This window comes from Lathamus discolor, chromosome 17, assembly GCF_037157495.1.
Source record: "Lathamus discolor isolate bLatDis1 chromosome 17, bLatDis1.hap1, whole genome shotgun sequence".
Classification (NCBI taxonomy): domain Eukaryota; kingdom Metazoa; phylum Chordata; class Aves; order Psittaciformes; family Psittacidae; genus Lathamus; species Lathamus discolor.
The window spans coordinates 1,603,428-1,629,341 of record NC_088900.1 but is presented as its reverse complement, the minus strand read 5'-3'; the positions used below and the strand labels follow the sequence as shown (position 1 = coordinate 1,629,341).

Here is a 25,914-nt window from a genome sequence, read left to right as displayed (position 1 = left end):
TCCAAGCCGAAGTTCAGCTGGGGGAAAGGACACCTCACAGCATCCTGTTGAGGACCATGGCATCCCTCCATGCTGTACCGCGGATGTGAGTGAAGGTGTATTGGTAGGTTAATGTGGATTTGGGGGTAACTTGTGTGATTCGGTTGGATTTTGGTAACTGCGTGTCACCATGGGGATGTCATTGCCCCATGTGGCAGGTTTTGTGACCTTGGGTCCCAACCCGCCCCACAGTGATGCCCTGAGGTTTGCAGACTGACTGTGCGCTTCCTCGCGCCCCTCAGCCTCCTTTTATTTGCTTATCCCACTAAATATTCATCAGTAACATTTAAGACAAAGGAAAGAGATAATTACAAGGGGAGAGTTTTTTTGCAGTATTAAAGGTTAACAGAATTCTTGGCATTTGTGCCTTGTCGATCTCCATGTAATTATGCTCATTTCCCAGCATTCAGAGGCGACTGTGCCTGGTACCGCTCAAGGATGGTACCCCGGGAATTAAATTTATGAGCTCATTGCTCAGAATCTCCTGATTCCAACCAAGCATCCTGCTTAATGGCAGGACTATTATTAATATTATTCTTGGATGCAGAGCGCCGCGAGGGGCAGAGGCCCAGCAGCAAAGCTACAAGTGATCAGGCAGCATGAGGAGCACTCGAGTGACGGTTGTGAGACCCCATTTGCAGCACTGTGTGCAGTTCTGGTGTCCCCAACATAAGGAGGATGTGGAGCTGTTGGAGCAAGTCCAGAGGAGACCACGAGGGTGAGCAGGGGCTGGAGCACCTCCCGTATGGAGACAGGCTGAGAACATTGGGGCTGCTCAGCCTGGAGAAGAGAAGCTGCGTGGAGACCTCAGAGCAGCTTCCAGTGTCTGAAGGGGGCTACAAGGATGCTGGAGAGGGGCTCTGCATCAGGGACTGGTGTGATAGGACAAGGGGTGATGGGCTCAAACTGAAACAGGGGAAGTTCAGGCTGGAGATAAGAAGAAGCTCTTCCCTGTGAGGGTGCTGAGGCGCTGGCACAGGGTGCCCAGAGAAGCTGTGGCTGCCCCATCCCTGGCAGTGCTCAAGGCCAGGTTGGACACAGGGGCTTGGAGCAAGCTGCTCTAGTGGAAGGGGTCCCTGCCCGTGGCAGGGGTTGGAACTGGGTGAGCTTTAAGATCCCTCCAACCTAAACTATTCTGTGATTTTGCAGTGCCTTAGGAAATGAGGTTGGCAAACGATGCGCCCCACAAAGATGCAGGAGTTTGGATGTGAGGTACATGGAAAAAAGCTCCCTTTCGGGTTTTGCTGGTCGGGGGGGTTGGTACCAAACCTTGCAGCTCACTTTGTTGCTGAAGGTGCTTGATGCAGGTCCGAAGGCAGCTGTAGCTAAAGGTTGATCAGTGTCTGCAGGAGAGTCTCGTTTTCCAAGATAGCAAATACCTAGCAGTGGGCTGCGGCTTCACTGGGTTTGTTCAGTGGTATAAAAGGGGGATGTCAGGGGGTCTGTTCTTTCTATTTGCTTTTTATGGATTGTCATGGTTTAAATCAAGGTATCTGCTCCTCTCCTGATGCCTGCTTTGCTTGGGCCGGATGGCTTTCTGGTAAGAAAGGGTTTGCTAGGCAAAATGAGGTGGAAAGGGGATGACTGTGGTGGTGGACCAGTATCAGCCATTGACATTGACCTTCTTGCTTCTCCTTGGAGTTTAGGATGTGTGTGTTGATATCCAGATGGGCTGTGAAAGGCTTGGCTTGGTTTGTCTTGTTTAGGGCTATCCAAGGAGATAGCACAACAACTCTTGGAGCTGCTTTTCCAGAGCAGGACCCACAGATACCCCCAAACTGGTGGGAGAAGCTCATGTTGTCATGTTTAAGGTTGCTGTGCTGGCCATGGTGGGAATCGGGACATGGTTGGCTTTGCTTTTTCAGCCTATTCAGCATTTTCACTCTTCCAATGTGCAGTTCCTCGTATTAAAACATAAAGTGGATTGAGTTGTGGAGCACAGGGTTAATGTCATGTGCTTATAAAATGCTATTAGATGGCTAATGGCAGGATTTTATCCCTTGTCATCAGCTGGCTCTGGCACCTGATTGATGCCGATCAAATGCTGCTGTATAGGATGTCTTTCAGGGTGTTAATACAACAGCGTGCATCACAGCAGCACAACAAGAAACAGATTTGTGGAAGAGCAATATTGATTTGTAGCAAGGATCGATCCCAGTTCATAACTTTCCCCATGCCAGCGTGGCTCAATATCTCCTCATTAATTTTCTTTCTCTCCCTGTATGGATGTTTAATATTAAGACTGGATGTACAAAGTTTTTCCTTTCATAAATGCACATGTGTTGGCTGGGCTGTTGTAAAAGGCTTAAAGACTGAGATGTGATAGAAAGGAGTACTCCTAAAGGAAAAGGCAGGCCTTGGGCTGTGCATCCCTCTGCGAGCTCGTGTCCAAGCTTCAGTGCTGCCTGACCCACCTGTAGCATCAGCGCATCCTCAGGGATGCTGCCCTGTATCCGTGTGTAGTAAGGATGGCAGTGCTATATGTGGGATTTTGGCAGCTGGTGATGGGGTTTCCCTCTTCCTCAGGCTACCTCTTGAGGTGTTGCAGGGAGGTAGATCCTATTCTGGCTTTAGCTTTGAAAATACCAGCTTGGGACAGGCTTTTGCAGCCTTTTGCAGGGTGGCTGCTCCTCCAGCTCAGCTCAGGGCAGGAGTTAACTTGCACTGGAAGATGCCAATCCCAGTGCTTGTTTTAAAGGGCTAAGTGTTCCTTTTTACCTGGTGCAGCAGATCCCAGCATGGCTTTCGAGAAGGCTCCCCAAAGCCCACTCTATTCTCATTTAATAGGACAGTTACTGTAAGTTTATAGAAATGCCAGTTAAACATTAACAACATCTTTAGCAGGGATTAATAAGACTGCCCTTTAAACACTGTGAAGAGGGTGCTGGTAGCCCCCACTTCCTCCAGTGCAAGGATTGAGGGCTGAGTGCCCATGAGGATGCTTGAATTCAGAAAACTGGCCTAAAAGCAGCCCAGTTTCTCCAGCCCAGCACCGGAATGCCTTTGGGGCCTGAGGGGCTCCAAATGGCTCCAGCCAAGTAAAAGCTCTCAACCATTGTTTCTTAATTGGGGCCACCATTAATGAAGGGATAAATGAGTCAGTGTGACCAGCCCGTCCTTTGTGTCTGCACTGAATGGGTGTAGACATTGAGGGCTCAGTAGTTAGTCAGGAAAAGCTGCCCCAGGCTCATTCACCTGACTGAAACCAGAGAAAACTAAGCACTTTCACCACTCTGAGCTTCTTGGACAATAAGGAATAGCAGGATATGTGATAGCAGGAATGCTTTTATTCTGAAGGAGTGAGCCTGAATTATGTTTCTGCTCATATTTGGCCATTTCAGATTCAATTTCGGCTTTGGGGTTAGAGATTGTCATCTCTCAGCTTCCTGGAAAGGAAAAAAAGGGAATTAAAAGGGAAAATCTGGTTGTACAAATTGCCTTGCTATGGCCTGCTCGAAAGGAGTGTCTTTAGCAATGAAACCTTTCGCTGTGGGCAGGTTGGTATCGGCTATGTAGATGTTTGCAGGTGTATATGCACAGGATGTATGGGAGCCCTGCAAGCATAAGAGATGCTGGATATGTCTGAGAAAGCAGCAGAAAGTGGTGTTTAACTTGATAAGGGACCTGAGCTGTGGTTTTGCATCTGGTTATCAGCCTTTGGGACCACTCACATCTCTAGATTAGAAGCTTAGGCTTGGTTTTGCTCAAAAAGCCTGAGGTTGGGGCAGTGTTTGCCCAAAGGCTCCCAGGCTGTGCAGTCCTTCTGGTGTCCCTTAGCATCTGTGGGAAGCCAAATACCATGGTTCTTCAATAGGAGGGAGTTTTTGGGATTGATTTACTCTCTCGAGACTCCCCTCCCCATTCTACCCCAGCTGTGATAGAGATGCTCTATCTCTATGCACAGGCTGTTGCTTCTTCTAACCCCATCCGTCTCTGTGGTGTCAGCATCCTTCCAGTTGCCTTCTCCCCAGGGAAAATCCTTTCCCTTCCTCCACGCATCCTACTGCTGCTGCTCTTCCCACCGAGCAGCTCCATCCCTGGCTCACTCTGCTTCTGCTGCCCTGTTTGTGGTCTCTGCCAGGAGAGGGGGGCCTTTAGCCTTGCTGGAATGAAGGAGACGGATACGGAGATGAGTATACAGCTAAAGCGTGCCTGTGCTTCGCTGCTTCTCATCTCCTGCCTGTTGCTCGCACTGAGAAAGAGCAAAAAGAAGAAATACTTTTATCTAAGTAGGAAGAAAGGGAAGGAGCTGAAAGCAAGAAGCTGCATTTCGTGCTTGGGTTGGTGCTGCTTTGCAAGTGGCTGAGCTCGACACTTCGGCTGCTGCGGTCAAAACCCAGCGAAGGAATAAAGACTCCCTCATCCCCAGAGGAGGCTACAAAGCTCTCTTTCTCTTGCTGCCGAACCTTCACAGCTGGACTCAGTTGCTGGCTCCTCTGCTGCTGGAGCAACTGAATTATTTAAAGGAACCTTGATTTGCTTTTCTCTTTGCTGTTTTCGTGCCTTGTGTTTATTGTCTATAGATATTTTTATAGTCTGAAGCAATTACAGCTGTCAGGAAAGAGACGAGCTGTGACAGCCTGATTTATATGTACATTGTATGTATGCAAGAGAGGGGGAGACAGACCAAGGATTCTGCTGGGCTTTAGTATGCAGGAGCCAATGATACTGGGTTTAAACTCCTTGGGGTTTATCACACAACCTCATGAGCTCCTAACAGTGGGCTAAAATCAGCCTTTCCAAGGACTGAAGCCACTCACCAGGTCACATTCTGCCCCAACCTCTCATGCTTTCAGTGCAGGCAGGTGCTTCCTTGAATGGTTTAAGGTGTTCCTTGCAATGATGGCCCAGAATGAATAGTTAACTGGCTCTGGTTGTTGGAATCCCATGGGTTTTGCTGGCACAGGAGATGGTCCCTGCCCATCCTGAGCTGCAGCCTCACAAAGAGAACAGCCTCTTGAGTGGTGATGGCCTGTTGGTCCAGCAGTGAGGAGGTAGAAGAGCAGGGTCCCCATCCTGCCTGGGGTGCTTGGATGCTGCAGTACCACCAAAAGCAGTGTCTATGCAATGCCACAATCCTGTGCAAGCCATACCACTCTACCACTGATCTTGCTTTTTGAACTGAGGTTTCAGAGATCTCTCCCATGTAATCTGTGAGCCCAAAGGAGCTGCTCAAGGCAGGGGCTTACCCTTCTGCTATTAGCCCAGCCAAAGTGAGCTGCAGAGATTGAACTCTTCGTGCCATGAGGTGGGAAAGCTGCTGTGCCCTCTGGGGAAACCAGCACTAAATTCAAGGAGCAGAAATCCTTTAGACAAGGAAGAAGCAGAGACTTGCAAAGCAATCCCCTTCTCCTATGACCTATCAGCACGCACAATAGTAATAAAGCTTTATTTGACTGAGTGTTTCCTCGGCCCGGCGCAGCTCATAATGTTGTAGAGATTAAATAGCACAGTTAGTGAATTAAGCAGTAGTTTACAGGGAATTCGGAGACTCCAGGGATTAGTAACGGGCTATGGATCCTTTCACATCTAGGTCACCACTTGGAACCCTGCTCAGGTTGGCAGCGAGTTGTAAAACGAGGAATAATTGGTGCAGTGTAATAGCTGCCGAGTGCACGGTGGGGAATGGAGGGAGGACTTTGGATAAGGTCCCGTGTTGCAGGGAAGACATTGGGAACAGTGGATGGAGGAGGAGGAGGTCTGGCTTCTGGCTTCCCTTAACATGGGGCTCAGGGGGGGATTCCACGAGTGCAGCACCCCGAAAGCCGCCACTTAGCTCCTGGCTGTGTGTTTGCTTTGGGACTTAGTGCTCTGAGGATGGCTCCCAGGCACCTTTTTCCAGCAGGAAACTGTGCCTGGCAATATTAACGTGTTTTAGCCACTAGCGGAGGGAAGGAGGAACTACCAGGCATAAGCAAATGTGCTGTTTGTTAAATTATGAGCCCATAAAAAGTACGCGGGGACCGTGCTTGTGGCTGGGGAGGAATTTGCCACTTAAAGCTCATGCTGTGTGTTTGGGAGGTGCAGAGAACCAGGAGGGCATCTCCTGCCTGACTTTAAGGGGGGGGGGGGGAATTGCCCCGTGCCTCAGTTTCCCCTCCTGCACAGGGCGGGGATGGTGCAGGGGCAGAGGAGGGCGATGTTAGAGGTGCTTGGTGCAGGTAAGAGTGAAAGGAAGGGGGGAAAGGGGTCCCTGTGTAGCGCGGTGCGGCGGGGGTTAAAGGCTGGCGGGTGAAGCGCGCTCCGCCCGCCTCGCTCTGTGTGTGTGTTCGTGCGGGTGTTACCGGGGTGTGCGGGAGCCCGATCGCCGGTCAGGGATGGAGCCGCTGCCATGACAACCGCGGGCAGTCCGCCTGCGCGCCCGGGGATGCTGCCGCCCGCCCGGGCCGGGATACTGCCGCCGCCGCGGCCCCGCCGCTGAGGACACCCGGGGGGGGCTCCGCCATCCTGACACCCCTTATCCTGCACCCGTCCTGTGTCCTGCATCCTGCGTTTGCATCCCTCCCGGACCAGCGCACCTTTGGGACCCGGCAGCGGGGCTAGGGGAGAGGAACTGCCGGGCTGCCTTTGCCCGCTTCTGCCTTCTTGTGTCTGGACCCGTTGGCTCGCTCTCTCCGGGCGTGTTTTGGTGTTTTGGGGTTTTTTTAGCTGTTTTTTTTTTCCCCTTGGACTGCCCCCGCTCCGCGCTGCGGGCTCGGGATAAGAGTGCGGGAGCGGGGCGCAGCCGGGCGGCTCCCGCCCGTGCTTCCTCCTCATCCAAGTGAGCCGCGGACTGCTTCCCGGGAAGAGCCGGCTCGCCCAGCGTCCAGCACCTTTGCCACTTCTCCTCCTCCTCTTCCTCCTCCCCTCCGGCCCTCCCGTCCTCCTCCCTCACCCAAGGATACTGGGGACTCCCTCCGGATGCCGCTCGGCAGGCTCAGCGCTCGCATCCTGCCTTGCCGGGGGCTCTCCTGATCTCCGTGGAGCTCCTCATCGCTCAGCCCCGGTGGTTTTGCTCCCCTCCTTCCCCACACACACGCACCCCGTCCCTCCTCTCTCCCCCCCCCCTCCACCTTCTCTTTTCGCTCCCGGTGGCCTTGTCGGGTGTGTTTTCTGCCTGTTGGAAAAGTCCCTGCTGCCCAGGATGGGGGTCGGTGGGTGCTTAGCCCTGCCCTGGAGGTGCCTAGTCGTCCTCTGTCTCAGGCTGCTCTTCCTTGTGCCCGCAGGAGTGCCCGTGCGCAGCGGAGATGCCACCTTCCCCAAAGCCATGGACAACGTGACAGTGCGGCAAGGGGAGAGCGCCACGCTCAGGTAGGAGCACCTGCATTGATGCCTTGGGGGGCTGGAAGGGGCGGGGGGGGGGCTCGTGAACCGGGGAGGCAGACGGTGCCTTCGGGAATGTGACTCAGTTTCCCCATGGGGGATGCGTTGTTGGTGCCGCAGCAAGCGAGAAGGAGCTGTGGATGCCAAGGGATGGGGTTTGGCTTAGCCCCCCCCCCGCCCTGAGTTGTCTCTGGAAAGTTACTGGGGATGAAAACAAGGGAGTGTGATTCCTCCTTGGTCTCCTGCTGTCTGTAGGCATGGCTTGGGCACTTGGGCTGCGTTCGGTGGGGGTAAACCCCCCTCTGCTCCTTCATGTGTGTCAAAGCAACCCAGTCAATGGAAAGCAGTTGTTGACCCCCCCCCCCCCCCTTGCAGTGGGATTGTACCCAGACCTGGTGCGATGAGGGAGTGCAGGATGGGGCTGCGCTTCTTTAAACCCTCCTTATTCCATGGGCTGCTGCTCCCTGTCAGATTAACTCTTTGTGATAAATGGAAATGTGGGGGCTGAGCATTGCACCGGGGTCCTGTTGCCTGCAGCAGCAATACGAGGGGTGATAAGGAGACTGTGATTTTAATCAGCGTAACTTCTGCGGTGTCTTCTACCCGGATCCCCATCCCTGTCCTCGCAGCAGATGGGCGCAGTCATCCCAGAGGATGTTTGATAGGGATATTAAAAAGGCAAAGGCAGGTTGTAATTGCAGCGCTGGGAAGCGGCGCTTGCGGCTCCAGCGTGCTCGGGAGCGAGTGACTTTGCTCCGTGCGTTGCATTGGTGACACCAACATCTGCGGGGCCAGCTGGGTGTGAGCACTGAAAGCCGCACTCCGGCTTGATGCCAGCGAGTGGAAGAATTCCAGACAGGTCTGTTTTGGAATAGTGGGAAGCCTTAAACTCAGCTCTTGGCTACCGAACCTCTTAGCCCTTCCCAAGCCCTTTGCGTGTTCCCGGGAAGGAATGAGCTGTGTTATGGCCATTCCTCTGGTTTTGTCTTGTGTTGTGTCTGGGTGAAGAGGCTGGAAAATGGGTGGCAAAGGGTGGAGGATGAAGTGGCTCGCTAATTTGCATCACTGAGCTTGGCTTAAGTACTAAGTAGCTCCTTTCCTTGCTTGAAGTGTAAAGCTCTCCCAAGCGCCAAAAATCCTACAGATATTGCCATGGGGGTATCAAAAAGGGAGGATTTTGGGGATATTTGGGGTCTGGGCAGCAAAACACATAGGAAGATGGCAGCAGCAGGGTGGTATGAACACGGGTGCTGTGCAAACTTACTGGAAGGAAACGAATTGCTCTGGTAGTGGGGTTCGGCAAAGGGCGTCCAGCACACATCATACTGGTGCTTGCCCAGTGCAGGCTCTGGGTGCTCACCTAGTGCTGGTGGAGAACAAAGACAAGCTGGTGTGAGTCAGCAGGAGGGATGTTCTTCTGTTGGAGAGGCCTGGTGGGAAGAGGGACAAATCCTGTGCCGGGGAGGGAAGGCAGCAGCTTGTCATCACCCTATGCACATCCCAGTGCGGCTGGGATGGTGGCACAGAATGCCCGTGTCCCTATGCAGGCACCTCGTCGTTCCAAGTGTGCCTCAGGATGTGGGCATGTGGGCTTTGGGGTGCACAGTCTGTGCGGATGATATTCCCACTGTGCACATGATATTCCTGCTGTCCTGACCCTAGAGCAGGCAGTCAGTGCCTTGCTGCTGCTGCTGCCAACTTGGAGCGCTGGTTTAGTAGCTGGGAGACTGTGTTTTGCACTGGTGTTTTAAGGTGGTTTCCTTCTGGTTTGAGATGGGAGGGATTAGTGTGGCAGGTGATGGTCCACTGCTGCATCCCTCGTAGGTCCTGATCCCTGCAGCCGTGCTGCGTTGTGGCAGGAGCCAAAAGCATGGGAAAACCACCCATTTCCAGAGGGAGGAAATTAAGGAAGCGTGAATCTCTCCCCCCCCAGCCCAGCGTATCCATCGATCTGTGGTGTGGAGTTAACTTGTTTGGAATAGCAATGCTGCTCACAAAGGATTCGGTGGCTCCACCACTGCTTCTGGTCCTTCTCCCCAGCCCTGTAAGGATGGCAGACAGAGAAGGGTGCATGGGAGGTGGTTAAAAAGTAGGATTTCCTCTTTTCCCAGTCATTTCCATGCGAGGTGGGAGGACGGGGAGTCGCAGCCAAGGATTTGGAAGGGAGGAGATGTTTCTAGAGGTCCCTTTTTAGGTTTTCAGAGCCAACAAAAGGGAAAATAAGCTGAAAACTCAGCAGCAGAAGTTGCTGCTTCTCTGAAGTGCTCAGGAGCCCTTTCTCCATTGAGGGAGCGGGTTTGTCTATAGGAGATGGGTTATTATACATGGGGTGGTGTGGCATGGAGGACCCTGAGCTTGCCATGCTAAGGGGATTCCTTTCAGCTCCATCCTCACCACCTTTCTAAGCAGAGCTAATTCAGCACGTGAAAAAGATGCTGGATTGAAGGCTGTGAGGAGGCTTTCCCATTACAGGGTGCAGGCTTTGCTCCATGCAAACCCAGTTACCATAAATCCGCCATTAGGAGTCAGTTTAGGACCAGAGTCATTAGAGATGCTCAAGTATTTCCTTCCATCTTGCCGTATCTGTTAGAGGGGATGTTATATGTCTTGCTTCAGCACCAGCGTTTTAGATGGGTGTGTTAAATCTAGGTTTAGACCCTGGGATAGAGCTACCTGCTGGGATAGGAGGGGCAGGATTTATTCCTGAATGCAGCAAAACCTGCAGGAATAGGAAGAGGGTTTGTGGGTCCAAGAGCTTGGTGCTTTTACCGATGGATGTGAAGGTCCTTGAGCTGGGGCTGCTCTATTTGGGGTTACATCAAGAGCTTGTGTGTGTGCAAAGGTCAGAGGTGGTTGTCTTGCTGGATCTTATAAAGCCACATCATAAGGATGAGGCTGTTTGTGTCCTCTCCCACTGTGTTCAGCATCTGCCTTTACCAGTAGCAAACAGTCCACGCTGGAGAAACCCTATCCTGAGCATCCATCCAGTGCTTGATCTGAGTCCAGGCGCTGCAGAGACCTCTGGGGCAGTTCTCTCAGCACCAAAACAAGCAGCTTGATTATGATGCCACTTTAATTGGCATCACTCAGAGCTTCCCACAGTGATGCTCTGATGATCCCATCAGCACGTTGCGTGATATCCCCCAAATCCAGTGGTGTCCCAGGCAGATGGAGAGTGGATCTGGCTGTAGGGTGAGAGCTGTTTCTTTCTCAAGCTCTTCTGTTCATCCCCTCTGCTTGTCGTGATAGAGCGATGTGATGCCTTTATTTATGCCCCCTTTGATTTTAGCTCTACAAGTCAAATCTGAGTTTTACATGAGTCCAAGCTGGTTTTCTTTTAACCCTGATGTTGCCCATGGTTTCCACTCGGGCTTTTAAAAGGCATTTTGCCACTGAGACCTGCCGTGCTTTACCTCAGCCTCTTTTGCCAATTGGTTTTGCCCCTGTTGTGCTCTTGGTATAATTTAGGAGAAATGATAAGTTGGCCATGAAACAAACCAAACTCAAGCATGTGTGTTTGATGGACACAAGCAAAATATGCTTGTTTGTGAAGCAGAAAAGAGCATTTCTCAGCAATAGGTCTGTTTTCCGTGACTTTATCCTGCACCTTTATCCATGGGAATTTGCCTTTTCATGTTCTTAATGTGTAATCTGAAGAACGGGGCTGGTTTCTGACAGATAACAGTGTGATGCTCCTTTTGCTTGGGGCCTGCGGGAGGCTGCATGTCCCCCTCCATGCCCAGGACTGCTCCTGTGAGGGCTTGGGCCATGCTGAGTCTCCACTGAGGTTTTGGGCAGCTGCATTTGTAGTTGGTGAATGCAAACAGAAGGCAGAAGAGCCTGCTCCAGGCTTTCTATCCCTGAGGAAGTGGTGTTTGCCACCCTTGTAGCCTCAGGGCTGAATGATGTTGGGGGGCTGACTGGCAGAGATGAAGCTCCTGGTTGCTTCCCTGCTCTTTTCCCAAGCCTGGACTAAAGGAATATAGCTTGGTTGTGGAGGCCAAGGTGCAATTACTTTGCTTTTCTCTGTTACTAAGCAGTGAAGGACTTTTGAGCTCTTGGCCTTGATGGGGAGCAGCCCTCAACGACCCTGCAGGCATGGGGTGAGGATGGAGCTAAGCTGCCACTCATATTAGCAGCCTAAGTTTGTTCTCCTTGCTCCTTCAGTATCCAGCATGCTCGCCTTCTCCTTTTGTTCCTGAAGGGTTAGGGAATAAAATCGGGGCTGTGGTGACCCTTTCTGTATAAAGGTGAAGAAGGAGCAGAGTGTGTTTAGCATCTATGCCTTTACTCAGGAAAAGCATTCAAGACCAGGTCGGATGGGGCTTGGAGCAACCTGCTCTAGTGGAAGGTGTCCCTGCCCGTGGAACTGGATGAGCCTTAAGGTCCCTTCCAACCCAAACCAGACTGGGATGCTATAAATCAGGGCAAATGTGAGCAGGAGTGAGGATTAGGACTTCACCCCTGCCTCTCTGTTCTTCCCATCGTTGCTGGGTCCTCCTTTCTGGCCAGGCTTTTCTTTCCACATCCCTGGAGCTCATCAGAAGCCCTGAGCAGTGCCCATGTGTGCTGCTGGGGGCTGTTTGTCTCTTTGCTTGCGATGGCATGTTTTAGAACGAGGAGTTTATTGCTCAAGCGACATGTCAGCGAATCTCCGGCACCTCTCTCCCATCTCGGAGATGGAATCAGCTTAAAGTGGGGGAAAAAATTGTCATATGCATGGATTATGTTTTATTTCTTCTTTTTTTTTTTTTTTTTCTTCCCAGTGCAATTTCCATTTGAGATGAGACAAGCTCCTGATTGCTGCTCCAGAGGAGGGTTTCCCTTTATAGCTCTCCTGGTAGAGCTGCTGCCTCTAGCTCACTGGAGCTGTCTGGGCTGGCGTCTCCTAGGGGAGTGTCATCTCCACCATAGGGTTAATCATCTCCAGTCTACCAGCTCTGGACAGATTTAAGTCATACACACTTGTACCCTGCTCCTTTGGGATGGGAAGAGCTTGGGGGAGAAGAAGGGAAGGCAGAGCATCCTTAGAGGTGACATCTGGCCAGTGGAGTGTTGCTGGGGTGGCATTTCTACTCATTAAGCCATGGTTATGAAACGGAGGTTGGGTTCTCAGCCCTGTTGTGACTCCTCATGTGACGTTAGGCAGCCTCCTGAGTCCTCTGAACTATTCGTGTCTATTCGTGTGCAGCAGTTGCAACGCTTCCTTTCTCTGCCTCTGTGAGTCATCTGCTTGCGTTGCTGTCCTTTTGTGGCAGGATGCATCATTCCTTAAGGAAAATGCGAAGAGCATCCTCTTGGAGGGCACCACAGATATCCACCTGCGTCTTCCTCCAGCCTAGGGTTTGGAGAGGCTGGTGTGAGCGTTTCTTAGTTGGAGGTGTCATTGCAGGGCTATATGGGGTATGGTTGTGGTACTGGAGAGCTGCTTGGTGGGTAATGCTCATTAGGTAAGAACCAAAGCAAAATTTGGTAAGAACCAAAGCAAAATTAGGGATTGGGACCAGCAAAAGCAGTGTCACTCCCAACTATGGTACTACTCACAGTCCCAGACTCAGCTGAGAAGCTCCTCTCATCATGGCCATCAGCTAACCTAAGCCTCAGACTTGCGGGTGAGAGTCCATGGGCTGGCAACCAGCCTCATCCCTAGGTCTTGGCCATCCTGATGCTCTCTGTAGTGCCCTGCTCTGCCTTAGCAGAGGGCTTTGGGCAAGGAGCATACCATTGCTTGGCATTGTACATTATGAATGGCAGCTCTATGGAGATCGTAACAAGAGGTGGGTTGGGATTTGGGTCATCTTCAGCTTGCCTAAATCATTGCCTCTTCTGGTGGCTTCACTGGAGTTACTCCAGCTTGTGGTGTTGGTAAAATCCCATCTTGGCTGAGTGGAGTTGTTCTTTCCTCCTCCAGACCTACCTAAACCTGCCGGTTTGAGCTCAGCCATCCTTATTTTCCTCCAGGAGGAAAAGGGGAATATCACGAAGCCCTTATCAATGACCACATCAGTGACAGAAGGACCTAATAGATATTGTAATGAGAATACAGAGCCTAACAAACAAGCAAATGGGAAAATGCAATCCCCCCAATGCTAGAAGGAGATTTACGCCAACAAAGGGGTTGATCCAGTGCTCATTAATGTCACTACAAGTCTTTTTCCTAAGTGTAATGGACTGTGGATGAGGTGGGAAGATGGTGTTTTAGTCTTGCTACAGTATGCAAACTGTTACTGGGTTGCGTGTGGCATAGCAATGCAGGAAGCCCGCTCTGAACAGAAAGTTTGCTCCCTGTTGCATGTAGCACCTTAGCAAAGCAAATGGGAAACACCTTCTGCTCTCCTTGGGCTTCGTTTTCTGAGGTGCAAGGCTTTGAAAGAGCCAAGTCTGAGATTTGGGCTTAGCTGTGTGGATGCTGCAGCATCTGCTGAGACACCAAACGCACCTGAAGCGTTAGAATATTGAAAGTCTTGCTTTAAATAAGGATTCTTCAGCTGGTGGTGAGTGGTGGTGGTGGTGCTGGGAAGTGGTCCTTGGGTCATACATCAAGTGAGGAGGCAGAAAGCCAATGGATTCATGAGGAAAGGCTGGAGGCCAACTGGACTTTGCAGCTGGATTCTCCCCTGGAAAAGCCAGTGTTAGTGCGAAGGAGACAAGGGCTGGAGAGCTGAGCCTGGTCTGAAGGTAGGAACCCCTTTGGGGAGGGTGCTGAATAGGAAAGGACACCAAGGGTCGAACGGGAGACGAGCGAGTCCAGCGCTGCATCTCAATGAGGCCAGAGCAAATAAGGAATCAAAGCACCTTCCAACAGGAGCAGCTGGTGAAATATCACAGGGTGTTTTTTTCCCTGAGATGGGAGGTTTTGACCAGCTCTGTGCTTGCAACCAGAAATGGCTCTGACACCTGCGTCTGTTTTATCAGACACATGCAGAGCCCCGGACACGATCCAAACCTTCATTACTTTGGGGTTTGGAGTCTGATTGTTGATTTCTCCTGCGTTTTTTTTCCATGCTGGGATCATCGTTTTCCCAGCTACGCATCCTCTGGTGTGGTTTTCAGGCTTATGCATCTCTTCTAGAGACAGAAAGCTGTTGAGAAAGCACATTCTCATAGGTATGAAAAGGGCAGCTCCAGGTTCAGAGCCGCTTCCAAATCTCAAGGTGGTTTGGACCCACAGATCCTAATATTTGGGTTCTTCCCCTTAAGTCCTCCAAATCCAGTAAATTATAGGTGGTAGGGCTTTATTCCAGGCTAATCTTTATCCTGGCCTTTAGAAAGCTCTTGAGGAGTTCAAAGGAAGAGTGACCAAGGTGAAAACTCGAGTGTTTTCCAAGTCTTTAAAGGTACTTTTCTTGGGTTATGTGTGTGTGATGTGATCAAGTCCTCTACAAACAGGAGGAGCAGAAGGTATCTGTTAGCCTTGACCTGTGTATTCATGAAAGCCTCTCTCCTCTCTCAGTGCTTGTGTTGTGTGATGAGACATGGTCAGAAGGTCAACATCTTGCCTTGGGTTCTTATTGCTTTGTCATGGGGGTGGTTGGTTGAGATGCCTTCAGTGGTGCGCGTCAGTTGGGTCTCCTAAATATCTCTGCTTGTCCTTGGCTGGTGGAGTGTGGCAGCTGCAATTTCCTTGCTGGTTTCAAGCCAGCAGCACACAGGCCATTGGCATTGCCTAGTGAGACATGGGGCCCTTCACCTCAGTCACCTCCATGAATCTAAAACCAGCACGCCAGGTATTTTTGGCCATTCAGAGGTCTGCTTGGTGACCTCCATCCACTCAAGTGGCATTGCCCTAAGTAGTCTCAACAAACAGCCAAGGCCTAAAGAGCTAGAGAGGGGCTATTTATCAGTCTGTAGTGATAGGAGAAAGGGGTAATGGGTTCAGACTTAAACAGTGGAGATTTAAGGTGGATATAGAGAAGTTTTTCCCTGTGAGGGTGCTGAGGCGCTGGCACAGGGTGCCCAGAGAAGCTGTGGCTGCCCCATCCCTGGCAATGTTCAAGGCCAGGTTGGACACAGGGGCTTGGAGCAAGCTGCTCTATGGAAGATGACCCTGCCCGTGGCAGTGGTTGGAACTGGATGAGCTTTAAGGTCCAACCAAACCATTCTATGATCACAAGGTGATAAATATCCTCTTGGTCCTTCTAGGAAAGACCAAAGGCTTGATGGCGATGCATTGCCTAGGAGAAGCTTCACCCAACCTGCCAGGACTGACCCTCTAGGTTGGTGGGAATGGAAGCAGGAAGGGATGGAGTCCAGTGATGTCCCGAATGCCTGGGGTTTGCAGCCATGGTGGGACGGGAGCCTTCAGAGAGGTGCCGTGAGGCCCTGAATTGGTGTGATGGGGAGATGTCAGCTCTTCTTTCGGCTTCCCTTTGCGGTGCCAACTGTCAGTAATTTAACTAAGGTTTTGTCAATAAATGTGGCACTGGGACAGCTGTCACCATGCCGGTTCAAAGCACTCCTTTTGTCACGAAGAGCTGGCAGGACTGCTCCGTTTGCCCTGCAAACACAGCTACCACTGCCAGTTACCTCCTGAAGCCAGGGCTGTCAAGGAATGGCATGCCGGCCGGTGGCTGGGAGACCATTGCTTCATGCAGCGAGCCCAGCAAGGCATTGCCAGGGCCTGGTGCGAGGCAGCTTTTGCATCTCCAAACTAAATAAATGGCCTGATCAGCGAGGAAGAAAACCCATCTGAATGTGGTTGGAGGGCTGGGAGGTTCCAAACCAAGATACTGAGCTGCAGTGCCGGTTCCTTTCCCATCTTATCCCAGTCCTGTGGGGAGCCCAGGTAGGGTGAGATGGGGATCCCAACCACACCTGGGTTTTGATGCATCAGCAGAGCAATTTGGCACTGGGACCGTGAACGCTTTTCACCTCGGAGTGTGGGCTCCTCTTGCATCAGGCTTGGGTTTGGGTAAATTCATCTCTCTGGGACTGGGTTGGATTTGAGCAGAGAGAACTGTCCTTTGAGCCCATCAGTCTTGCTCAGCTTGCTTATCCTATTAGAAGCACATTCAAATCCTTCAGGCAGTCTGGATGCTTCTCCCCCTAAGAAACCTCACTGGAGAGGGGTGCTGTGGTCTTTCTTCTTGATGGGAAGTCTTGATCCTCTGCTGCTTTTCTTCTCTCATCTTTGCAGCTCCAAACAAGCTTCTCCTGGCCCATGGCATTTCTCTCCCAATATCAGGTATAACTTCCAGCAGTCAGCACCTATAGCCTCGCTGTGCTGACGCGTGATGCCGGCAGTATAGGAATCAGCACATGACATCTCTCTTTCTAAGCTGCTGTAAAATTAGCTTCATCTCAAGTGGCAGAAAATGATCATATCCTCGCTTGAGGGCGATGAAGAATATTCCTGAGTCACTGCTAGTGATGAAACAGGCAGAAAATCCAGAGTGATACACAGCTGCCCACTCAGTTTTAATCACTGAGCCCATTTGCTGCTGCAGAGCCTTAAGACACAGCTTCCTCCTCCTCTCCCTCCCTTGCATCCATCACTCCCTTTAGTGGCCTGGGCTGTGGATCCCAGTGATTTCCCATCCCAACAGCAAGGTTAGGAGCATCCTGTGCTGCTTCACCACTCCCATGAGAGGAGAAGAGGAAGTCAGAGCTTCCCTTCCTTGAAGCAACCAGAGGAAAAGGATGGGTTTTGTTCTCAGGTCTCCTCCAAGCTCATGCTCACCTCACGGATTTTCCCTCCTGCTTCCCAAGTAGCTGCCGTGCTCACGAGGACATTTCCTTTTGTGTTTCTCCCCCATCATCTTCAGTTCAAAGCCATCTCCCTGGATTCCTATGTCTTGGATAAAGCCACCTTCTTTCCTATAACTGCCAGCTCAGGGCTTGGGAAACCTCTTACCGAGTTTGCTGGTGACCAAGGCTGAGCAAAGCCTTCAAAACACTGGTGAGCAGCAGCAAAGTGCTATAGTGCTTCCCTTCCTTGCCTATGCTCCCTGGCAGCATGTTGGTGCTAAGGACTCCTCAAAAGAGGCTTCCTGCAAGTCCTGCCCTGCCAGCTCTCCCCCAGATACAGATGGAAGCTCCCCACGCTCTGTCCTGAAGGGTCTGGAAAACCCTGGCAAACTTCTCCTGAGTCCTTTGGCTTGGGAATTGCATCCTTCTTCTGGTCTTTCGTGTGGCTCAAATGCTTATCAACAAGGCTCAGCATCGTTTTGGGGGAAAACCATAGCAATTGTGGTGTTTGAACGAAGACTCTTATTCTTCAGTAGGGGCTTGCCAGGATTTATCCCTTAACCTGCTTTTTAGATGTTCTCTATCCTGCATATTGGCCGGGGTATGCTATGGAGTCACACTTCTGCTAGAACTTAATAGGTCCTACCAACGTGCAAGGGGAATAAGCAGGACTTGTGACAGAACAGAAATGTGTCAAAGCAGGGTTTTGCCAGCATAAAAAATAGAGCAGAAGCTCATTTCCCCTCTTCCCAATGGGGACTGCTGCACCAGTGGAAGTTCTCCACACCAGTCAGCCAAATCCGGGCGAAATTCCATGAAGCCCACTCTCCTCTCCATAATTCCCATCAGCTTTGCAAGCAGGGCACTTATTTCTTAGTGCGAGCAGGTGCAGAGCTGCAGGACATAGGCTGAGCATCTCACTTTGGTGGTTATTCCAGTGCAGAGCAGCTTTATTCTCGCATCAGGCAGCGTGATCAATGCTCCTCCATAGCTTCATTTCCTTTTTCCTCATCTTTTTCCCCCCAAAAGCAGAGTTTGGGTGATGCAGTTTGGGATCAATTCCAGGAAACATGGAGCAAAATGAAGAGATGGGTGGCAATTCCAGGTGGATGCTTTAGAGGGATGAGCCCATTAGTAAATGCCCATATCTTTTCTCCTGGCGATGCCAACTGCTGCTTGTTTCTCCTGCTGTGATTCTGAAACAGCCTCACTCAACCTCTGGCAAAATCGGGATAACAAGGAGGGAATGCTGACACTGTTTGCAGCAGTCTGATTTTCTTTTTTCCCTGGCTTGAGAAGGCAGAAATAAAGTTGGATTTCAAGTGGGGTTGTTGCAGTAATGGAGGGAAATGAGAAATGCTCTTCAGCCACCTTCTCCTTCCTCACGTCCCCATAAATAACCCTTCTTGTTCGGAGACGGCTCGGCTCTTACTTACAGGAGAGAGATGGGGTTTGAGCTGTTATTCTTTTGCCACAGCCCTTTCCTGTCTGTAGTTCACCTTGTCAGAGCCTGCTTGTGCCCAGGGCTGCTCCTCCAAGAGCCTCAGCTCTTGGGTATGAGCCTGCTTTACCACTGCATTGCCAAGCCCAAGCTGCTACTTCGGTGTTCATCCCAGCTTTAAGTCAAATCCCAATGATGACCAAAGTACTAGCCTTTAGGGGGTGGACAGCAGCAATGCCAAGTGCCTGCTCCTGGGAGATAGCCAAAAAGTGCTTAAAATACCCAAATTACTGCCTGATCCTTCTGTGTCCACCCTCTCTTAATAAACCCAGGTCTGGCCCTGCGATAGCTTTACTAGTGAATAATAGTGAAGTGCTGTCTTGCTGTGGGTGAGGCAGAGCTTGCAAACTGCATTTGAGAACCGAAAGATGTCAATGTAGAGGTGGTTTTGATGTCTATGGGATCTTCTGGGTAGTATTGGCCAGGTTTTGCATGCAGTTTGGCCACCCTATTTCTAACTTGCTTGCCTAGAAGTCATTCAGATCTTTGTAGAAACAAGGTACAAAATAGGCACGTAGAGGTTGAGAGATGTCATTAGTCACCAGACAGAATGAGCTCAACTCTTGTACGAGACACCCGAGACTCTGCGTGGGCACTCTATGCAAGACTCAAGGGAAGAGGGAGCTCCAGCCTTTGCATCCTTTAAGACTGAAATGTGTAGGAAACCACGTGTTCTCTGTGGCATGTGTAGAGCTATTCTTTACATACAGCAAGGAGTCTGGGTGGGGAAGGCTTGAGTGCAAGGCAAACTGCAGTGATGATGTGGTGGTGATGGAGACAGGCTGCCAGTCCTGGTGACAAGGAGAAGAGACAAAAGCTCATGCTTAATGCAGCTGATATCAAATAGGGAATGCTGCACTTGGCTTGCCTGAATGAGGAGACAGCAACATCTGGCTGCTGTGGCATTGCTGAAACCAAGTGGCTCACCCATCCGAAAACTAAAGGCAACGTAAGAAAACACAGCACAACGACGCCCAAAAATACAGGCAAGCCACGAACTTGCTTTCCAGAAGTTCCTAATGCTGCAAGAGGCAAAGCGCTGGAGAGAAAAGGAATCAAAAAGCAGGGGCAAGAGGGAGAAAATGCATTTCTGGGCTCTCAAAGTAACAGCAAGCAGCTCTCCTATTATATTTCCTCCTTAGTCTTTGCAAGAGAACAAGGGCCCAGAGCCCTCTCGGCAGATGGACAATGTTCATGCCTTAACCACTTAACAGCCATTAGCCTAATTTCACGTCCTGGAGCCAAATTAAATAATAAGGAAGAGGCTTTGCAAAGCTGGTTTGGAGGCTGTGTTAGTGCCTTTCACTTGATAACCTTCTCATAAACAGATGCTCCCTCTCTACCCTATTAACCTTGGCTGAGAGCGGGGAAAGGGCCTTTGCTGAAGCAAACAAGCCAGACCTCAGTGGAGAAGGGGTCCAGATGTTGGGGTCCTTTGTATTGTAGAGGTTCCTCTTTGTTACCTCCCCTCATGCCCCAGCCGTGGAGGTGTTGCCCGTTCTGTGATTGCATCCAGGTCATTTGAACGTGCCAAATGATCCATCTTGGTCAGCGAGTCCATCTGTACCTGCTGGGAGAGGCTGTGCCACCCGGAGCTGATTCTGCGGACAAATCCGCTTTACTTGGGAAGGGAAGGGGTGATGGTGTTGATAGACACGAAAGGGGAGGTGGTTCCATGGCTCCGTGCCTCATCCCTCCTTGGTTTTGGCTCAGGAAGGGCATGGGGAGCTGCTCCATCCTGCGCCCTGGTTGTACCAGTGCTTGCCCTTTCAGATGAAGTCATTTTGCTGCTCTCTGCCTCTTTTTGTGTTGAAATAGGATTAGTATTTGCTTAAGCCTTCGGAACTTATGAGTATTCCCTGGCAAAATTCTTTTGACGCTATTTTGGTGATGGGGGAGGCATTTTCATGCGTGTATATTTTTAGCTGCCTTATTTTATGCCCCCCCCCCCCCCATTGCTAACTGTTACTTTGTGCTTTGCATCTCAACTTTGAGCCTTGAGAAGTTTTCAGGGGATTATAGATGACCGTGCTGCTATTTCTGGTGTGAGGTTTTATTTATTAAAAAGCCATTTTCCTTCATTAAAAAGCTACAGTGATGGGAAAGAGATGAGCAGCTCTATTACTGGTGGGTAGCATGCCACGTCACCCTGGTGCTGCTATGACGTGCTGCATGCTCTATGAAAGCAATATATCCAAATGAAGCCACCCAAAATCAGGTGCAAACACCATCCCCTTATGCCAGATGCATGGTCCAAGGCCATGGGATAGATAGGAGAAGGTTTGGTGCAAGGTTTCCAGCAGTTCCTTGGCACCAACAGCAACTTGACTTTCCTTCCTCATTGGTTTTCATCCTTTGTCTAGGTTGTCACGCAGGCTCTGCTTTCATATGCAAACCCCATCCTCTGCCTGGCATGGAAGCAGATTAAAGGCAGATTTCTTACAAGTTTGCTTCATTTTGGTCCAAGATAGGAGCAAATGACTTGCCTCCTGCGGTGGGGACATTTGGAAAGGCTTTGTGCTGTGTGGGTTCTCTGAGGTTTGGATGAGGTTGAATCTCATTTTTATGTGGCCTTTTCCTCTGTGGGGCACTCGCAGAGTCCCTCTCCTGTACCTGGCTGCCTATCTGTACTAGACTTGCAGGTATTTAATGTCTTTGAGCCATCTGTTCCTCTGTCAAATTCAGTTAAAATTGGCCAAGGGCTTCACAAATTATTGGGAAGGTTGCTAGACGGAGGCACGCAGGCGAAGAGCATGGCTGCATGAGCTCATGCCAGCAGGACCCAAGGCTAAACATGCATCAGGGTATGTTATTTGGAGACAAGGCAGCATGGGGAGATGGGATCCACATCCAACTTTCCCCCACTGCAAAACAGGTTGGACTTGAGTCTGGGATTTGGCACTGTAGGAAGCTCCTTTGTGGAGGTGGACTTTGCTTTGGGTAGGATGTGCTGCCTCATCTTTTCTTTCGTACAGTCACAGAAAGCGTTGGGTTAGAAAGGACCTGAAGATCACCCAGTTGCAACCCCCTGCCATGGGCAGGGACACCTTCCACTGGACCAGGTTGCTCCAAACCCTGTCCAACCTGGCATTGAATGGAAGGGTTGTGTGTGCTAAGAAGGTGTAAGAGACATAAGAGCATTTCAGGATGTTCCCAGTGTGATCAGTACTAGCTGATCCAGAAATTGGATGCCTGATCTAAGAAGTCTTGGAAAGAGAGACCTCTCCATCTCCCAGAATCCTGTCTTTTAGAATTAGGGGATGGCGATGACCAGTGTGGGCTAAGGCAAGATGAAACGCATCTGTCAAGAGAGCAAAAGCAAAGGAACTATCAAAACCCACCTCAAGGGCTGGGTGCCTCTTGATCCATTAACATTCCTGTAGGAGCCCACAGATGGCTCCAGAAAAGCAGAAGCAGTCTGGGCTTCTTGCTCCTGTGACTGCAGGTATCTGAGATGATGGATGTCTGCATCTGAGTGTGTTTGTCTAGTCCCCTTTTGTAGTTGCTGCAGAAGCAATGGGCCTTTTTAAGGTGCAATTCATCCCAGTCTAAGGCAGGTGTCTGAAACAGGTCAGACAGATTGTGTCCTAGCAGTGCCTTTTTCTCTCCATTTCCTACAAAAAAGGGCCCGAATGGCTAGCTTGCATGTTGAGGTGATAAATCCCAGCTCAAACCATAGAGGAAGCCATAGGATCAAAATAGGGAATACCTAGCATTGATCAGGGCATTGTGATTGAGCTAGGGAAGGGTGTTAAGCAGCAGGAGAGCACCTGATACTTCAGTAAGCAGAAAAAGGGGAAGAAATGGGTTTTCTTGGTGATTTTATCTTGTAGTCCATTTGTTTCTCATCCCTCGAACTTCCAGCTAAGCAACTCTGCACGTGGCTTGTCATTAGGTACCTCACCCAGCAACCTGCGAGTTCATTAGTATTCTTTTGAGTGCTAACGAAATGTCTGAGCTGCATCTTTTCTGCATGAGAGGCTAAAATGCATTAGCACTAAGGGAAAAATCAGACTCCAGTGCTGCGGAGACCACCCGGAGCTGGCCCCTTCTGCCAGCAAAGCATCATTTGTGTCAGTGTGGCAAAACCACAGGAGCATAAAAACCCCCAAACCAAACCCAAAAGCGTTCAGAAGAGAATTTGATCTTTATAACTGCATCCTTTCTAATTGCATCTGCAGCAATGTGGCACTTGGAGAGGAGGATCTTCCCACTCCAGCACAAAGTCTGCTGCAGAAATCCATAGGAATAAGCATCTGGAAGTGAAGAAGCAGCATCGAGGGCTGGGTTTTAGGGATGCTCCGTTTCCCTATAGGAACCTATAGGGCTTCTTGGCTCTGCTTCTTGTCTTGGGTGATGTGGGTGCAAGCTCCTTTTCAGGCTGGGGTGGTGTGTGCCAAAGAGGTGAAGCAGCACGAGGCGCGTGGCTGTGCCTTGTCTGCCTAAGAGGCTTTCATTGATTTTCATTTTCTTCAATGGAAACAGAACTGACATGCATTAACCAGCCTCCCAGCCTCTCCAGAGTAGGGATGGAGGCAGCAAAGGCTTTATTGCTGATGATTTCTTCTCTTTGCCTTGTGTTTCTCTCCTGTTTCTCTTTGCTAAAGCTCTGGCTGGAGCCTGGGAGATGGAGAGGAGAAGAGCGGAAGAAAAATGAGGTGGAAATGAAGCTTCCCTAATGTGACTTACCCCCAGTGTGAATTCTAGGAGGCCCCTATTTATTTAACCAGCTTAGATGTCCACAGAGAGCTCTGTGGAATAGCCATGGGGAAGATGGATGGGAGAAGCTGTCCCTTCTGGCTTTATTTGGTAGCTCTGATGCTTTCGCTGCCAGTCTGTGAAGCTCTTCCTTAGGGATGGAGCATGACCAGGCTGTGAATAGTGGGGTGTGAAGTGAGCTTTTGAGGGGATTAATAGTGCTGGGAAACAGGGTGCTACTCCACTAAAAGCAGCTCCAGTCAAAAGGGTTTGTTTCCTCCCTGGGAAGAGGAGCAGGAATAGGCATGGATCTTGCTGCTGGTATCCAAGATGCTGGTGGCTCCATCACCAGCTTTGCTTGCTTCCTTCAGTCTTCCACCCCACAGCCCATCCCTTCGGAATTATCCCAAATCTCTACATAGTTCTTCAGGAAAACCAACATTTCCCTTTTCAGGGACCCATATCAAGTAGAAGAGAGAGCCAAAACCCCATTTATACATGAAAACTGGCTTTCAAATTGATGTTTGAAGCTGAATAATATATATTTAAGGTTGTATATCTAGATATAATGTTGATTTATGAAGCTTATGTATATTTTATAGGTACACATTTGATGCTAGATATTTAATGCCCCCCCTTTCGTGTTCTTGTTTCTCATCGCTAGCTGTCACTGTGCAGCTCTTCAATAACTCTGCTTTGGATTCAGTTGCAGAGTTTTCTATGGGGGGTTGGTTTTTAATATACTGCTTATGAAGAAGCCTGATTTGGGGAAGGATGTACTTTTGCAGCACAACGCGTCTGCAGCAAATGGGAAGCTCTCGGAAAAAAAATAACCGAACACACAAACAAGGGATGAAAAAAAAGGATTATTGGGGCTTTTTTGGATAGTGAATAGTGCAGAAATACCTTTGACATTTTCCCAGACTTATTAGACAGGTCTCGAGCTGACTCAGGTACCCGGTTTCCAAATGTTTCTGCTTGGACTAGACCTCAGCTGCTGGTTTAATGGCAAATCTCTTGTTGCTAGCCCAGCCGTGCTGCACCATTCCCTGCTGGAAAAGCAGTCCAGGCTCTGCTTTTTAATGAAGGAGCTGTTTATGCTACTGTGGCTCCTGCTTTATTAGAGAAGGATGGGAGCTTCTTGACTCCCTCACCCATCCCCACGTGCTTGGAGGATGCTCTGAGTCCCCATGCACTCTATGCATCGATCCCACTCTGGTTCTGGATGTTGGTGTTGTAAAGTTAATTAACTCAATCCAAGTACCTCTCCTGGAGCTCAGGATCCTTGTCAGGATGCTGTGCCCTTGGCTTTCTGGATGGTGGTTTGCAGTGTGGGACACACTCTTGTAGCCAGCAGGGGGTTGATGGGAGCACTGGGAATGCATGTCCAGAGCTGGGAAACATTGGGATGCTGAAAGTGGAGGCACTGGGAGTTGTGGGCTTCATGCTTGATTGCTTTCCTGATGGGTACTATAAAAACTAATGCATTAGAGAAAGAATGTTTGATTTAAAGAGTGCCTGGATGCCGACACCATCTCTGTTTGTTTGCCTTCCTTTAGCAGAAACCTTGTAAAATTTTCATGAAGCATTAATGGCTCAGAAAGTTTTTGTCTCAAGCACATTTTGTGAGGTGAAGGTAACCCCAAAGAACTCCAGCCCAGTTTCACCCTCTTTGAGAAACATGGGACACGGAGTGCTTTGGGAGAAGATGCTGGGAAGGGTGGGCAGGAGGCATAGGATGGGTTGCAGAAGCAGAGGGATGCAAATATAGATACTCAGCTCAGTGTCATAAACTAACCCTGAGCTTGAGAATGCTCATGGTTCACCTCTCAGTTTGTGATGAAGGGCATTTGAAGGTTAGTGAGCTCCTTCAGGGGGAGAAAGAGTGGAATGTAGGATCCTAGAATCAGTAGCATCCTGGCTGGCCTTCCCTGGCTCTGCCTTGAGCACACTGTCAACAAGCTTGCCGTCGATATCTTGGTCAGCAGTGATGGAGATGGTTCTTTCATTTCCATGTTATTCTGCTTAAATGAGCATTGAATGCTGTCATCCTCCTTTGGAGGAGGAAGGCTAACCTGGCACCAGAGCAAAAACCCAGAGCTTGTGGTTTCTCTGCCCAGCTTTGCCAAGGATTTCCAGGCAGGGCTTCTTTTACAACAGTGCCTCAAGCCATAGCCCTTCAAGAGTTAGCTGGGTAAGGGGAGCAAACAAGCCCTGGCAGCAGGCCTGCAGAAAAGCATGGAAAACATCCAGCTCCAAGGAGCTTAATGGGAAGTTATTAGCTTGAATATCCTCCTTATTATAGAGGCTGGGCTGCCTTATCATCCTGACAGCCCCTAGTGATTTATGGCCTTCTGAAAGGAGGTGAGCTGAGGGTTTGTGGTTGAGGCTTTGCTTTGCTTGACCTTCCCATTGAGGAGCAGTTAGGGATTGTAACACCATCAGGGCAGCACTGGGAGCCAGGAGACACAGGCAAGGGGGGAATAGCAGGATGAACAGAGGGCAACTGAGGACACTGGCTTGTGGTGGCATTCAGAGCTGGGCTTGCCATATGGGCCGGTATTGAAATGCCATGGCAGGGATGGGAGTGTTTTGGTATCACTAATGACTGCTCAGGTTTTAGGGACAGCCCTTGGGTCTTGCTTGCTTTCACTAAATCAATACCCCGATGTCCCACCCTGCGTCAT

General features: G+C 50.2%; 1 protein-coding gene across 3 annotated transcripts in view; it reads left to right on the top strand.

The window, feature by feature from the left end:
- The window catches only part of LOC136022978 (protein CEPU-1), a 327,726-nt gene that overhangs the window by 186,560 nt on the left and 115,252 nt on the right, over positions 1-25,914 (top strand). For 2 of the 3 annotated variants that reach the window (XM_065696959.1, XM_065696957.1), the window contains exon 1: positions 7,141-7,329. In XM_065696959.1, the coding sequence (XP_065553031.1) occupies positions 7,163-7,329 (167 nt within the window). In that variant the 5' untranslated portion in view covers positions 7,141-7,162. Of the gene's footprint in view, positions 1-7,140; positions 7,330-25,914 lie in introns of those variants that run through there. The other variant, XM_065696958.1, reaches the window with a different exon arrangement.